Below are 17,243 nucleotides of genomic sequence, written 5' to 3' on the forward strand. Positions count from 1 at the left end.
GAAACCCAAAAAAAGACAACCATGTTATGTCAAAGTGACATTATCTGATATTGATAAATAAATGTTTTGAAAACAAATTAGAAATAATTAATAAATTATATTAAAATACTCGTTTATCAATAAGCTTAGACAAAGCTCTTCCATATGTTGAAAGGCGACAAAACGCTAAAGTACGAGAATGTTAACGGTGTCATGTTATCACTCAGAGTGGACGGTAGAAACAGTTCGCCGAAATCCAGACAGTTTACTATATCATACAGCAGCAATAATGAGGAACGTAAATCAAATTGGTCCATAATTTCGCTACTTGTAGCTGTACTGGCCAATATTGTATTTCTTATTTACGTGCGAATCAATTTGACTATACTGGTAGTAATAGTTACAGTTGTATCATTTATAGTATTCTTTTGGGTTACGCACAGTGTTCAGTCAGGTATGTTATTTAATTTACTTTAAATTACACTCTTGCAAAATGAGCCACTTGGTAGAAGCAATTGCCATGAATAAAAATAAATAAATACCTATTAGGGGACATTTTACAGAGATCAATCAGATCACACATCCACAGATTACACAGATCAGATATGCAATTGTAAACTATACTTATTGACCACCAGTGGTAGGACTACTGTCTAAAACTACAAATGAATGCAGACTCCGCCTTGTAGAGGAGCTCTGCTTATTGACCACCAACAAAGTACCTAATACCTTTTGTATGAGATCATTAACCTCTTGTATACACAAGAGGAATATATACATGTGATAGGAATCCTGACCACATTTTTAGTTATCTTTTATCAATGTTCTTTAAAACCATTTTTTCTTCTGTACACAGCACAAGCAAGGTTTGAACCCACAATGTTTGACCACCACATACTTGTGAAATTTTAAATATAAGTTGGTTAATATCTACTACTGCCTTTATATAATTATTATGTATGTTTTCAGAGACACTGTTAGTTATTCCAACTGTGGGCATACAAAGTTCGGTGCAATATGTTGTTGGCCGGGAAGACAACTTTGTGCCGTGGACCAAAATAGATGACATCATTATAAATGAAGCTATTAAGTTGGTAAGTAACATATTAAATAGAGTTAGACCAAGAAAAGTCTGCAGCGATTTTGATAGCCCATGCTGTGCAAGTGTTATTTTAAACATCAATCGTCTATGAAATTATGATGTATAAATAACATTTGCACTGCGTGGACTATCAAAATCACTGCAGACTTTTCTTGGTCTAACTCTATAAGTGGCATAGGAAATAAAAAAATATCTGAATATAAAATTTAAACATTAGATGAAACATACTGATTAAATTTTTAAAAAGTTTTAAAATTATTTTTTTGTGTTTCAGAATCGTGTTTTGTATTTCCTCACTTTGTTAGTTAAAGTCAATAGTGATTATGAGCCAGTAAAATTAATACCATTATTCAAGGTAAGTAACTAACATTATAACCGCATTATAAGCCTTCTCTTATAGCAATTTAGTATAGCTCCTTTAGTCTAAAATTTTATATATTTTTTATTAGGGTTCCGTACCCAAAGGGTAAAACGGGACCCTATTACTAAGACTTCGCTGTCCGTCCGTCCGTGTGTCACCAGTGGCCTATTTTATAAAGCTACAAGTTACAATTTACAAGCGGAAGTCTCGTTCTAACACATAGGGTTAGAAAGAGACTTCCGCTTGTAAATTGTAACTTGTAGCTTTATAAAATGGGCCACAGGCTGTATCTCACGAACCGTGATAGCTAGACAGTTGAAATTTTCACAGATGATGTATTTCTGTTGCCGCTATAACAACAAATACTAAAAACAGAATAAAATAAAGATTTAAATGGGGCTCCCATACAACAAACGTGATTTTTGACCAAAGTTAAGCAACGTCGGGAGTGGTCAGTACTTGGATGGGTGACCGTCTTTTTTTTTGCTTTTTTTGTTTTTTTTTTTCGCATTATGGTACGGAACCCTTCGTGCGCGAGTCCGACTCGCACTTGCCCGGTTTTTTTATATTGCTAAATATTGTTATACAAAGAAAATGTGAGTTTTGTATGAACAACTTCTACTCATTCGTATTTCTTTGTATTACAATTTCTCGCAACGAAAACTAGTATCAGACATAGATGTATGGGTGGTATTCCACCTATCCAATTTCATTGTACAATGTGTATTGCGTCACATATTTTGCTTTAGGGTCAATCAACTATTTCTTGTTGTTATTCTGTCCCATCACCCAGGAGATAATAGTAGCATAGTTTCTTAAAAGAACTGCTGTACCATGTTCTACAAACATGCTTGGTATCTACCAAGCATAAGTTTTTGGTAATTATAAGGTCTTTCCATAATGGGACATCTGTCCCATTATGGAAAGACCTTCTAATTACCAAAACATTCAAGTTTGGTTCATTTAAATACAAAATAACTAGTATTTTAAGAGTGACCCAGGAGACCGTAACCATGGCAACTAGTGACAAGAAAAAATTGATTCACCCTTTAATGAGAGAGTGAGACACAATAGTGACACAGGTGGAATACCACCCTATGTTACTTGAATTTCATGATATTTCATAATTTCATTTTAAAACGAGATTGTAACTTCGATTGCTAGACAAAATCATTTTGGAACCCTTAAATATTGTTATACTTAAAGCAAAACTAAGTAATCTAGCCTATATACATTTTACTGCTGGGCACAGGCCTCCTCTCATGCGCGAACCCTTGCATTACCTACAGTCCGTTTTTTTAGCATTAGAAAGAACTTCACAGAAGTAAGCTTGTGGTTCCAAATCTGGCGCTTTTAGCGGTAATAATTTGAAGTAAATTATATGTATTGACCATGCTACATTAGATAATTCAATAATTATTAACAATTAAAGAGCCTGATAAAAACTGCACGCTTGCTTCTGTGGAGTTCTTTCTAATGCTAAAAAAACGAACTATAAATATTGGTAAGATAGTAAATATGTCCTAATTTATTTCAATGATGTTACAGTACACCAAGCCCAGGCTTCTGATGCTGGAGAGCATTTACAAGGAGATCCAGGATCTGCTAACAGAACAGGCCATTGGTGCTGGAGACACAGGAGACTAATTTAACCTCTAGTGTTCACCACCATACAAGGAAAATTGGCAATCGAATTTAAACCAGTGGTATTAGAAAATAGAGCTGAATTTGTTTTGTTTTAATATCGAATGAAACAAAACAAAAGCAACTCTGTTACATTTGATTAAGATTTAAATTTTATTTGAGGTAATTTGTAGAGGATAAGTTAACACAGTCAAATAGGTTCAGTCGCCATCAGATATATGGGAGCGGCCGAGGTGTTCACAATATCTGAACACACACTCTAACGCCTTGACAATAGAGGCGTGTTCAGATATTTGTCAGCGCCTTGGCTGCTCCGATATATCTGATGGCGACTGTACCGTAACTACAAGAATCAACTTTTTTTTCTCACTAATTGCCATGGACACATTACCTAGGTTACTTTGTAACCCCGGTTTGTTAGGTGTTTAAATTAACTAAGAATAGGTACATTTTTGTGGTATTTTATAAGATATAACATCCACCTTGCGCTTTTCATCTCTTTCAAGTAGTTCAAGCCTTATATGACTCTAATCCAATAGAACCTGAGTTGTGGTTGAAGTTCTTTTTTTGAGTCTATTTGGCATGTTACTCCATAGAACTTCAGTCCTATTAAAAAAAAACAACTTTAAAAGTGCTAGCTAAAAAGGGAAATAAAAGATAGTTACTGTTGAAATACTTAATCTAAAATTTAAACCATGAAAACTGTAATACGAGTTGGTAACGTTCCATTTATTATGAATATGACTATATTAGTCTTCTAGGTGCTTATTCAATAAGAATATAATGTACCTTTATTGTATGAAACATTCCTTTATGATTATAAAGTATGTATTTAGAAACAAGTAATGGTTACCATATTTGTATCTAGTCAATCTACATTTTAGAACAATCATTATGTTATAAGGGTTATAAGAGATAGGTGACGTTCCACGGCAAAAGGTACCTTATGGCGGCTGGCGCTTAATACGTCGCATAGCGCCGCAATATATTGGAGCGGCTTTAATAATAGCGTAAGCGCCAACCGCCATAAGGTACCTTTACCTGTGAGACGTCACATGTGTATTATGTATGTAAGGTATGTCAAGGTTTTCTAAGACTCAACAATTTTATGTCAGTGCTCAAAATTGTTAGAAATAAATCATACATAGTTAATTCAGAAAAGTTTTTCATTCAATATGCCAATAGTCTCTGAGTGTTATGGTTTGAAAATATCAGTTTTTTTACATTTAGGTACACCATGTTTTTTTCAATGCTTAGCCAAAGAGTTGTTAATAGTAAAGAGTAACTTCGATTGTATGGTAGCGGCGGGTTCGTGAGATTCTTAATATGATATCCTACTTACGGCCCAATTCGATCAATGCTTCTAAATATCACAGCGGTACGATACCGATTTGTCAGTGTCAAAAACACGTTTACAGTCTGACAAAAAAGAGTAGAAATTAAAAAGTGGCAATACTGTAGTGTCATCCCTTTCAAATCAATTGATATATGAACGGGATGGCACTAAAGTGTTGCCACTTTTTAATTTTTGTCAGACTGTATTTTGCTTTAAGAAATGACACCTGACAAAATGTTATCGCAAAGCAGTGATCTCTAGAAGCATTGTTCGAATACGGCCCTTGGTGCTAAACACTACTCGGGATTTCTTCAAAGTCGTTCAAAGGAACTAGGTAAACAATAAACAACATACATGATACATTGTCTTTATTGTTCCATCCTAAGGGATGATCCATAAATTCGTATTAGTGCGGATTATCCTTTATTACCAGAAGATGGCACCGCTCACATGAGGAAATAATGCTGAAACAAATAAATAAAACATTAGTATACGAGAGACAATAATCTACCCTCTGTACCATCGCTCACACAGTTAACTGTACATCGGTTGACCTTATGCCTTTTGTAATAAGGTCCACCGATGTACACTTAAGATGTTTGTACAAGGAAAATGGGTAATCTGTTTTTTCCGGATTTTGGCCAGATCATGAAACGCCCGATGTTATGATTTGACTGCGCCTACGTATGAGAAGTTTTCGAAATGTGTCCATGTCAATATTTTGCAATTTTGGAAACTTTCTGACGGCACATCAGTAATTTTCTGGGCAAACTCGTAGTCTAATTGTAGGTACAGTGTGAATAGGAATAATACCTACTGTGGATTTTGATTGTGACCAATTAAATCGAGGGGGCGGACGCTAATCGGACAATTTTCGATGCTATTGGTTTGATTGGCAATTTCATTGTTGTGTGTGGAAGGGGCTCCAAATGTTTTAATCTGAAATTGGTGCATCTTTGGCCAAATTTTGGTCTGCAATCGCTACCACTGTCGCGCCGTTGTAGGCAATTTTAAAAACTCAAAGGTACGATCTCCCATAAAAAAATACACCGAAATCGCGCCGACATTTGATTGCGCATACTTATAAAAGGGATAATATTATATCTCAGCATTTTTGAAGTCGGTTTTTCTTATTTTGAATAACGCCGCATTCTGCAGATCCTCGTTCCTGTCTGGCCAAACAGACATGTCACAAAAAAGTTTCGCGCTTCGGATTGTTACCTATAGGACATAAAATACTAACTTACTACTTAACCCCAGTTTCAAGGTCTGGATTTGAATCAATCAAAATTTGAGGAGCTACCTCCAATTCCTCTTAGAACTCAACATGACAAAATGTTTCTTAGAACCTTAGGTACTTGCTTAACAAACTTAACGATGAACACATTATCGCCAAATGTGAACTAACGCGTCGTTGTAGAGTTCGTTCTGCGCTTCATCAGCAGTTCCTGCACCAAATGGCACATTTTTAAATGCAAATGGAACTGAGGGAACTCCTCAATTTCTCGTAAATCTTATTTTTTGTAGTCTGTTAAAAATAAACTTCAAATTGATCTCTGCTACTCTTATATTGACGTCTATATAGGTACCTATTATATAGGTAGGTACATAATACTCTACATGTAGTGGGAGTGGGTGTAGCATCCTCCTACGTTACATATCTTTATCAATAATTACCTAGTATAATAACTAGTAAGACTATTAGAGTATTGCTATTATTGATATTGTCTAATATTCTGATTGTAAAACCGTTGCGTAGGTGTTACATATTAATCTCGTAATCTATCCTTAATCGAGCCGGCGCGGGTAGATAATTGATTGCCTTAATTGTTATATTCCGTATTGATTAGTTACTCTAAATAATTGAGATACCGTGTTGGTATTACACATGCTATGAAGTAGATATGAAGTAGGTACGTATCAATGGGTATATTGGATATGGATTATGAATAAATAAATTAATTAATAGTTTTGTTTTAAAGCAGAAATTTTACACATGTTTGTGTCTTACGGAAGTTTTATTATACCTACTCCGGTTACTAAATTTACATTTTATCTATGTATTGTCTCACGGTATTCATAGCTTGAAGCTTGAAAAATAACTTCAGTGTACAGATGTAGTGCATAATTATTTTCCATCGTATTTTCACGGAAACTTACGAACATGTCTTGCTATTTCAGTCAGTCTCGGTACAAAAAGTACTGACATTGACTGAAGTGGCATGACAAATGCGAACGTTTCCGAGAAAATACGATGGAAAACAATTACGCACTACATCTGAACACTGAAGTTAACTATTTTCCACATTGTTTCTTGCAACCCCGTAACGAAGCGCTGGTGGCCTAGCGGTGAGAGCGTGCGACTTGCAATCTGGAGGTCGCGGGTTCAAACCCCGGCTCATACTTACCAATGAGTTTTTCGGAACTTATGTACGAAATATCATTTGATATTTACCAGTCGCATTTCGGTGAAGGAAAACATCGTGAGGAAACCGGACTACTCCCAATAAGGCCTAGTTCTGGGTTGGAAGGTCAGATGGCAGTCGCTTTCGTAAAAACTAGTGCCTACGTCAAATCATGGGATTAGTTGTCAAGCGGACCCCAGGCTCTCATGAGACGTGGCGAAATGCCGGGATAACGCGAGGAAGAAGAAAGAAAGTTCCTTGCAACCCCGTAATACCCCAACGAGCTAACGATTTGCGGCATCTTGTTACAGAGTATATCCGCTCCACAACCCACTTTACAAATGAAAAGCAAATAATTCAGAGCAACTCCTGCTATGTTACGTGATTCGTCGTGTGCAATTAGGGAGCATCATTAAGCTAATTAATTACGTTCCTACTCGTTTGCTGAATGAACAATCATGTTACCTATTCGTTTTAAACAAGGTATTTTAAGACATGACTACCAATTATAATATATCCATAAAGGTGCTGATTGACTTGAGCCTTCACTCAAGCAGAACATCGTGCAATCGCAGTTTTTTAAGCAGACTCGGCGAATTGTACAGTCAAGAAATTTAAATTCCGACCCATTTCGTACTTTGTCACAGTGACAATCAATATGAAAGCCGCTAGAGACCTCATACGGTTGTCACTGTGACAAAGTACGAAATGGGTCGGAATTTAAATTCCTTGACTGTACCTAACTATTACGACGACAGGGAATTATCAAACTTCTTATGCCTAGCCGGTGTCTCAATTGTGATTGATAGTGAGTGGCTGGCTCCTGTAAAACGGGACCCTATTACTAAGACTTCGCTGTCCGTCCGTCGGTCCGTCCGTCCGTCTGTCTGTCACCAGGCTGTATCTCACGAACCGTGATAGCTGTTGAAATTTTCACAGATGATGTATTTCTGTTGCCGCTATAACAACAAATACTAAAAACAGAATAAAATAAAGATTTAAATGGGGCTCCCATACAACAAACGTGATTTTTGACCAAAGTTAAGCAACGTCGGGCGTGGTCAGTACTTGGATGGGTGACCGTTTTTTTTTCTTTTTTTCCGTTTTTTTTTTGTATTATGGTACGGAACCCTTCGTGCGCGAGTCCGACTCGCACTTGCCCGGTTTTTTTATTTTCTAAATTCACAACTTATCTCAAGGCTTTTCATGCCTAAGGGTATCTATAACGTACCTCAGGGTCAGCTTGTTGCCAGCATCTACCAGTATGCAGGTCATACGACACTCGGCAGAGGTTCGCGGCCCCCTCCCCCTTGAAGTGGATGCAATTGCGGCCCATTTCATACGCGAAGCTTTTCATCTACTACCTATTTCATAACATAACTTACCTCAAGGCTTTTCATTCTTAAGGGTACGAGTAGGTACCTACAGTATCTTATAACTTACCTCAGGGTCGGCTTGTTGCCAGCATCTATGCAGGTCATACGACACTTGGCAGAGGTTCGCGGCCCCCTCCCCCTTGAAGTGGATGCAATTGCGGCCCATTTCATATGCAATGCTTTTCATCTCTTGGGGGAGAGCGGCTAGCATCCTTTCGTATCGGAAATGGCCTGTTGTTTCGTCTAGCTGGTGATATAAAATTAACATTAATTTCAGACAGAGCCCATACAATTAGAGCGTTTTCACAATGTCCGATCCGATATCGGATGTCGGAAGCCAGTAAAATGTTAGATATATGTTTTTCTCGGTACTTATTTATTTATGCATTTAATAAATTATTATTGCTAAGAAACGATAAATAACGCAAAAAAGGCGGAATCAATGCCAATGGCACTCTTCTGCAGATGGTTTTCACATAGGCACCTTCCGACATCCGATCGGAAAGGCGCTTCCGATAAATTCAGCCATGTCGGTGCCCCCCGTCAGCTGTCGGACCGATAGTAAATATTTATTTGTGTGCGTATGTGTATGCATAATGCTTGTTGTAGTGTGCGTGACCGCTAAAGGCGGCCGCCCCCGCGGCCTGACTACATGGATGTGGGATCCTACATCCGATATCGGATCGGACAATGCTCTTAAGTTAATAAGCTTAAAACTAATGTTAGTTTACGTCATAACAAATAAAAATAAGCACAAAAAAATTCAAAAGCGTTTGATAAAATGCGCAGACGTCCACCAGGTTAACATAGGGTTATCCGGTGGTTTATTAGCACACATGCTAAAGATGCGATTGGGGTTGCCGTACAGACGTGACTTGAGCGGGGCACATCTTTTCCTCATACAGTTATGAGAAGATTATGTTCCTCTCCACATGCCGATATAAGTAACCATAAGAAAGTACGTAAGTACCTACGTGTTAAATAGGCAAGTAGCTTGTTGTATTAATGATGAGGTGCAAAAAAATCTGTCAATCACAAAGTACAGATGTAGTGCATAATTATTTTGCATCGTATTTTCACGGAAACGTACGAAGGTGTCTTGCTATTTCAGTCAGTCTCGGTACAATAAGTACTGAGGTTGACTGAAGTAGCATGACAAATACGACCGTTTCCGAGAAAGTACGATGGAAAACATTTACCCACTAACATCTGTAGTTTCATTTGGAGGAGTATCTTTAGCTCATACTTACCACTTGGAATTCCAGAAAAATGCATTTCATGTAACACTGCGAACAAAAAAAAACTATGTGTTTATCGTTTCAAAGGTTGCATCATAGTCTACTAAACTTAACATTTATACAGGGTGGCAAAAAAATAAGTGCTTTCCCGTTGCTAGGGACGTTTTGGGATTATACCTACTGAACAACTCTTTACTATGGGAGCAACCCCGAAATCATGAAAAAAAATGGCTGTTTCATACATTTTGGCTGGTCTATTTTCTATGGGAGGATAATTTTTTCGAAAATAATCGAATAGGTACTTATTTACAGCTAAACCGACTTCCAAATCTCAAAAGGAGGAGGTTATCAATTCGGTTGTATGTTTTTTTGGGGTTAATAAGTACTTATAAAAATTGTTACACGTAAAAAAATAAAATATAGGTAAGTACGTAAAACTTCTACCCGCTCTAATTTCTTTTCATCACACTCGCTCAGTAAATGTGGAATTGCACGCAGGTTTAGCGGGAGTTATAGAAAAAGCGTTCTCCCTAGGGAGTTATGAAGTTTCTAGTGCCATAATTAACAGTTTTTTGTCTTTATACTTAATTTTTACTTTTTAATTTTTGTATCGCAAGTGTGATGAAAAACATTGTGTACTCGGGGCGTAATAATATTGCAAACTCGAGTCTATAAATCGCTCCGGCAAGCCGTCGCGATTTAACTTACTCTCGTTTGCAATATTCAACTTACGCCCCATGTTGCACAATATACTATTGTGTAACAATTTCTAGCAAAGAAAACTAGTACCTGACAAAGGTATATGATTTGAATGTTCATGTAAAATTTCCCGTTCCTGTGTTATTTCAGAATGTCGTTTTAAAATGAGATGTCGATTTTATGGCGGCGGCTAAATTCACCTGACTCTTCCTGGAATACTCACTTACTTGCTTTAAAGGGAATAGTTACATATAATTTCTCACACCGTGTCCCACGGGCGCTTTATCGCACGGTAGGAAGCTAACAAAATGTTTAACTACATGAGATTAAAATCTCAAGAGCCCCGTACAAAGTATAGGTAAAGCGTAACATCGCAAACTTTGAACAAGTTCTTCTTTTTAAACGTATTTTTGTGAGATAATCGGCTCTTGGGATTTTATAAGATTTAATCGATTGAAATTTTTAATATTTATATATTTTATAAATTACCTTTAATTTTTCATCGTCGACCATGGTACCTTTGCTGAAGTCATCTACAAGTGCTGAAAATAAAAAATACCTATTTTAATCTAAAGTTGCATGGACACATTATCAATGAATTGATCCATGAAGTGGCCAGTCAATATTTTGTGTGGGTGTACTTATAACTTCAATATTGGTCGAATCACAGTCGCCGCTGGCTTTAGCGTAGCACATTAAATAAATAAATAAATATTGGGGACATCTTACACAGATCAACCTAGCCCCAAACTACAGTCCGTATTTTTTAGCATTAGAAAGAACTTCGCAGAAGTAAGCTTGTAGTTCCAAATCCGGCACTTTTAGCGGTAATAATTTGAAGTAAATTACATGTATTGACCATGCTACATTAGATAATTCAATAATTATTAACAATTAAAGAGCCTGATAAAAACTGCACGCTTGCTTCTGTGGAGTTCTTTCTAATGCTAAATAAAACGAACTATAAGCAAAGCTTGTACTATGGGTGCTAGGCGACGATATACATACTTATATAGATAAATACATAGAAAACACCCATGACTCAGGAACAAATATTAGTGTTCATCACACAAATAAATGCCCTTACTGGGATTCGAACCCAGGACCATCGGCTTAGCAGGCAGGGTCACTACCCACAAGGCCAGACCGGTCGTCAAGGGTTACTTCAGTAAACGATCTTATCGTAACAAATCGAAACTTCTATACTTCGTTTTTTTTAGCATTAGAAATTAGGTAAACAATCTTGATGTGTCTTTTAATTGAAAAACACATTTTGAAAATAAGTTACGGCAAATATGTATATAACAATTATGAATCTAATACGATCATTTATATTCTTCTGCTTTCATAAGTAATAGTTTTATATTTTTATAAAGCGTTTTCCAATAAAAAGACATGTCAAGGTCGCTTACCTTCTTGCAAGTTCTTTCTAATGCTAAAAAAAATGAACTATAGCAAAATTCGATATTCTTCGTGACGGTCATTTCACGTATAATAAATCCCTTATTCTAAAACCTTTCGTGTGTCACTAATAGCCCTATAATCCGTCACCATATGCTGTAAATAGCTGTACAGCATAATAATAATAACATTTCCTTTCCTTTGCCCAACTGCGGCAACTGCAAACTTTTAACTGACTTCTAGGGGTTACACTCTCCAAGTCCCCCGCAATCCTGACATAAATCCTGACAAGTCAGGGAAAATCCTGATGTATGACATTGACAGCCCTATGTGCAACTTTAGTTCATACAGTGTATAAAAGTTACCTTTATCGACCCCGGTGCTCGCTTCGCATTTAGCTACGACAGGTTTGAGGGCTTCGAGAAATTCTTGCGTCGGAAACTGTAACAATAATAAATAAATAAATGAAATAATTTTGCCGTACTGCACGGCGGGAAGAAGTTTATTAACAGGCGGGAAAGAGTTATAGAAATTTGAAACTTAGGTAATTCTATTTAAAGTTCAAATTTCTTAAATTCTTTATTAAAAAAAATTAAAAAACTAAGCTATCTATAACTTATAATGTCCTGGAGGGGTTGCTGCTCCCTCTTAATCCCCATCTAGGCACGTGATGTGCTCGTAAGTACCAAGAATCTAAATCGTTATTAATAAAAGATTAATTTACCTCAGCCCGAACGCCCACAACTAATAGACATAGCACCATCAGCCACTCCATGTTTTTAGCGTGACTACTTTGCAGACAACTCGTTTTATTACCGTCGATAGAAAACAACACATTCACAGACCATAGATTGAACTAGACTACAGAATAAATAATAGTACTACCGTACAGAAAGGAAACTTCTACAAAAGCGATGTTTGACAGCGGTTCAGGGTTGAATCATGTTGTCCCTTTCTAATATATGTCACTATCCCTTTCGGCTATTTAGGGTTGTCAAAATTCAAGCCATTATCTTATATGTGGTCGTTCACGCCAAGGGACGTCAAGTTGTGCACTCTAAAAAAAATTTGGTTGGCCCTATCAATATCTTGATGGCCGTAATCAAGCATCTTGATTCCATACGAGCCTAACAAGAACTTAAACACATCAAACAAGGTAATTCTGATTGCTATTACTATTGTTAGGTAACTGAACCAATTAAGATCTTGTTCAATATTTACACGAAAAATAATTATGCTAACTAATTGATCTTAGTAAGATCAATTAAGGGCTTGATAATGAAAACAAACAAGTTAGTTCAACTAAGATGTAAATCAATGTTAACATGAAGAATTACTGTATTAACTATTTGACCCAAATAAGTTCAACTAAGAACATGATTACACCGACTTATGGCGTATTAGCCTGAACTAAGATATTGGTCAATTTGAATCTTAATTGTTTAATCATTTCAACTAAGATGTAAATCAATGTTAACATGAAAAATTACTGTATTAACTATTTGACCTAAATAAGTTAAACTAAGAACATGATTACATCGACTTATGCATCTTATTAGCCTGAACTAAAATATAGTTCAATGTGAATCTTAATTGTTTAATCATTTCAACTATGAAGCTTGTTTAGTACAATACCATTCTTGTTCAATTGTACTATGACTTACTTTGTCGCATTTACTAAAACATTTCTTTCAGATCTCTAGTTTTTATACGCGCCGTGCTGAATAATGCTGGTGGTCCTCGTTATTATTCTCAAGGAATTAGTCTTAAATACTAAAATATACATTATTTAAGACTATATATTTACTTAGTATTTAAGACTAATGCCTTGAGTATAATGCGAGTACGAGGACCAGCAATTATTCAGCACAGCGCGTATAAAAACTAGCACAAAGGAAATTTATAAAATTTAAACGAATAAGTAGTGAATAAAATATAACAACAAAGAAAGGGATAAAACATAATTAAACTAAATCAAGCCCGTAGAGTTTTATAAAAAGGGGGTAAAAGAATAAAACAAAAAAATATTATAATAAGATGTTATTTATTCATTTAATCATTTTGAAAGTAAACGTTTTGCATTTAAATTCACACGCACGGATCCGTGTCTAAGCATACGAGGGGTTAACACTCGTTGGTCCAATCACGTTCACACTTGTTAGTCTATCCAAGCACACTACACTCACAGTGTCACTACGCGAGTTTGATTCGGATGTCACTGGTTGTTTTTTAGTCAAACAAATCACAAGATTCCACACATTTGACAGTTTAAAAACCCATCTTCATGATTAAAATTGTTCTATTTGTGAATTAAGGCTTCTCTTACCAATCTTGGTATATAGTGGCGTGCTTTCGAAATGACCTTGGGACTATGCAGCTCGATCCAGTGACTTATACCCGACTCAAGGTGACACTGAGCAATAGCTGACTTGCGAGCGTCGTTGTTCTTGACCGCAGCGATGTGGTCTTTAATTCTGCAGGCAATAGTGCGTTTGGTATGCCCACTGTACGAACTACCACAACTGCAATCAACTTTGTACACACCAGGTTTTTCCAGAGGAATAAGTAATTGAATGAGCTTAACGCAACTGTGTGCTAAAGAGACTGACTGCTCGGTCGCACGCGCCACGAGAGGGGCGCGGGCGGGGCGGAGAGTGGGTGTACAGGCGATCCCCCTACTTATCTCTTGATTGATCGGATTAACCGATTATTTAATTTAATTATTAAGAAAATCGATTTAACAAATATTTCTTCGTAGAATGGAATATTAGTTTCGTAATCAATACAATAACTTGATCATAATGGGATTGAGTGTTTTATCTTCGTTGTTCTAAATATTATATGTTTAGTTGATTCAACTACCAAATCTTATGTAAATCAACAAAGACAAAAAAATCAAATAAACTATTAAAATGTTCATAACTATTAACATATTTATCTGTTTTAATTAAATTGTTAAGGATTGAATTAACCTACGTTACATAATTATGCCAACAAGTTAATAGTAGATGCAAAGTATACAATTGTTAGGATTAATAACATACCTACTTTATTAGTTCAATCACAGATACACTTATTGTTTTAAGTAATCAGCTTTCTTTGATTTATATAAGATCGTTATTGTTGTAATTAACTTAACGCCAACTAAGAGAAAACTGCTCTTAGTTGGTCTTAATTTTTTAGAGTGTGTCAACCCTAATAAATCACGGAGCAATGCTGAGGCGAACGGAGTCGAGACTGCCCAAAGGGAGGAGTTTTGCAACCCTGACTAGACGTAGCAAGAAGTTACAGATACCCTCAATAGTAATCTTTCTGGTTTGATCCATTGGTTGACTGGTAGAGAATGCCTTAAGGCATTAACTTCGCCATTTGTACCTTCATGTATTGTGCAATAAAGATTTAAATAAATAAATAAATGATTACGAAGCACGTAATAAAAAAGAGTACCTAAATAGTTTAAAAGACGTTCTAGAATTACACTAGAACCCCACACGTACTTAATGTGTAATAACTATATATAAATTCACCGGTACGGAATTGCACTTTGCAAATCTAAATTAATTTCAGACGTTTTATTTTTTTTTAATCAGGCATTTATGAAAAGTATAATTAAAAAGGAACATAAAAAAATAAGTAAATTATAAAATCTGAATATCTCTATACGATATTGGATATCGGATATATCGTCATAATCCCATTAAATACATGCCCGCAATTGTCACTTTGCTCTCTTGTTTTGGATACGAACGCGTCGTCATGAAAGCAATTACCTACACAATTAACGGTAGTATTTTTGTTTACTTAAGTATTTGAGTACTAGTCAAATCAGTTTCTTTTTTGAACACTTTTTATGAAACACCAGCATGTGACGTCACAATCAAATTACCTACTCTTGATAGTTTTAGGTATACGGGTTTAAAAATAGAAATTGTGTCTTGTTTGTCTACGTTTCTCTATTAATCTTCTGCTGCTTTATTTCATGCATGGTGAAATATAATTAATTTTTAATACAGTCAAATACCCTATTCTGAAAATAGCTCTGCTGTCTGACTGTTACCTCTTAATGCTTAAACCGAGATAAAATTTGGTATTGAAATAGTTTTGAGGCCCGGCAATGGACATAGGATAGTTTTTGTCAACCATTATTATTATTCCACGCAGACGAAGTCGCGGGCAGAATCTAGTTAGCAATAAATAACAGGAGCGCACGTTACCGAGACAGAAGAGCTAAGAAAATTTGATTAGTTTTTTTGACGTTCATATACCTAATGTACAGGGATGTTGCGGATGCAGATTTTTTGACATCCGCGGATGCTAATGCGGATGCGGATATTTAAAGGCTCACATCCGTGGATAATGTCAAGATTAGGTATTTACTTAAAAAACGTCAAATCTAACATTTTAAGTAATTATTAAAAAAAAAACGAAACGTTTAGTATTTGAGCAAGAATATATAGTTCGTTTTTTTAGCATTAGAAAGAACTTGAAAGAAGGTAAGCGATTTTGACATGTCTTTTAATTGAAAAACGCTTTTTAAAAATCAGTAACTATTATTTATGAAAGCAGAAGAATATAAATGATCGTATTAGATTCACAATTGTTACATATTTGCCGTGACTTATTTTTAGAACGTGTTTTTCAATTAAAAGACACATCAAGATTGTTTACCTTTTTTCTAATGCTAAAAAAACGAACTATAGGTGCGTTATATTTAATAAACAGTAACTTGGCCGAGTTTTACGCCGCTGCTAAGACGTTCTTGTCGACTTGTTCACCATCCGCATCCGCATAAGTTCTGCATCGATTTTATGCGGATGCGGAATCTGAAAATAGTGCGGAACTTCCGCAATTGCGGATGCTAATATTCGCAACGTCCCTGGTTCATAAGCGCATAATGATATGCTTATACTGGAGTCAGTTATGTAACGCTGCCATACATGACCCAAAATTTTTTTATTAAGCTATGAGCTTCATCACATCTGATATTTGAGTAATTCTAAGCATTTCTAGCCTGGGAGGCAAAAAGAAGCGTGCGTCGGGGAGGGTGGGAGATCTTTAAAAAAAATCTATTATGATCCTGGTGGCTACAAGGGCAAGTTTGGTATCATTTTCGTATAAACCAAAGACGTATAATTCATTGCTGATATTTGTTTTTTTCAGTTTCATAGTAATTTTACAAGAATAACGTAAAAAGGTGAAAAATTTGGTTGGAGATTTTTGCTACGCAGAGCCGAAACTACATAAGATAGAAAGTTGAAATTTGCACACTAGATTACATTTATAAAGTGTACAAGAGATAAGAAGCGATTTTGTGAAATTCAACCCCTAAGGGGGTTAAAAAGGGGATGAAAGTTTGTATGGGGTTCAAGTTTTATTTTAAGCTAGGAATTTGAAACTTCGTAAAACGATATATTATTAAAATACAAGTAAACTAATTTCAGCGTTTTTAAAAATTCATCCCCTAAGGTGGTGAAAAAGGGGTTGAAAGTTTGTATGGATATCAAAAAAAATTTCGAACGCGGGACTTGAATCTTTGTATTTGGGGATATTATTAAAAGACAGGAAAAGTAATTTCAGCGTTTTGTAAAATTCATCCCCTAACAGGGTTAAAAAGGGGTTGAAAGTTTGAATCCATTACAAATCCGAGTAGACGCACATTTCTTATTGCCTCCCAGGCTTGAAATGCTTAGAATTACTCAAGG

The 17,243-nt window shown here is 35.9% G+C and overlaps 2 protein-coding genes across 2 annotated transcripts; one reads left to right on the forward strand and one right to left on the reverse strand.

The window, feature by feature from the left end:
- The first annotated feature begins 54 nt into the window (after window positions 1–54).
- On the forward strand, window positions 55–3,303 carry LOC134673164 (phosphatidylinositol N-acetylglucosaminyltransferase subunit H-like). Its single transcript, XM_063531115.1, has 4 exons — window positions 55–433; window positions 949–1,073; window positions 1,356–1,436; window positions 2,991–3,303. The coding sequence occupies exons 1-4, from the start codon at window positions 145–147 to the stop codon at window positions 3,087–3,089; spliced, it is 594 nt and encodes a 197-aa protein (XP_063387185.1). The 5' UTR covers window positions 55–144; the 3' UTR covers window positions 3,090–3,303.
- Window positions 3,304–4,775: 1,472 nt separating this feature from the next.
- On the reverse strand, window positions 4,776–12,379 carry LOC134673171 (general odorant-binding protein 83a-like). Its single transcript, XM_063531126.1, has 6 exons — window positions 12,266–12,379; window positions 11,907–11,982; window positions 10,630–10,682; window positions 9,454–9,489; window positions 8,271–8,450; window positions 4,776–4,886 (listed from the first exon to the last, which is right to left on the reverse strand). The coding sequence occupies exons 1-6, from the start codon at window positions 12,314–12,316 to the stop codon at window positions 4,869–4,871; spliced, it is 414 nt and encodes a 137-aa protein (XP_063387196.1). The 5' UTR covers window positions 12,317–12,379; the 3' UTR covers window positions 4,776–4,868.
- Between the last annotated feature and the right edge of the window lie 4,864 nt (window positions 12,380–17,243).

This window comes from Cydia fagiglandana, chromosome 18 (genome assembly GCF_963556715.1).
Source record: "Cydia fagiglandana chromosome 18, ilCydFagi1.1, whole genome shotgun sequence".
Taxonomy (NCBI): domain Eukaryota; kingdom Metazoa; phylum Arthropoda; class Insecta; order Lepidoptera; family Tortricidae; genus Cydia; species Cydia fagiglandana.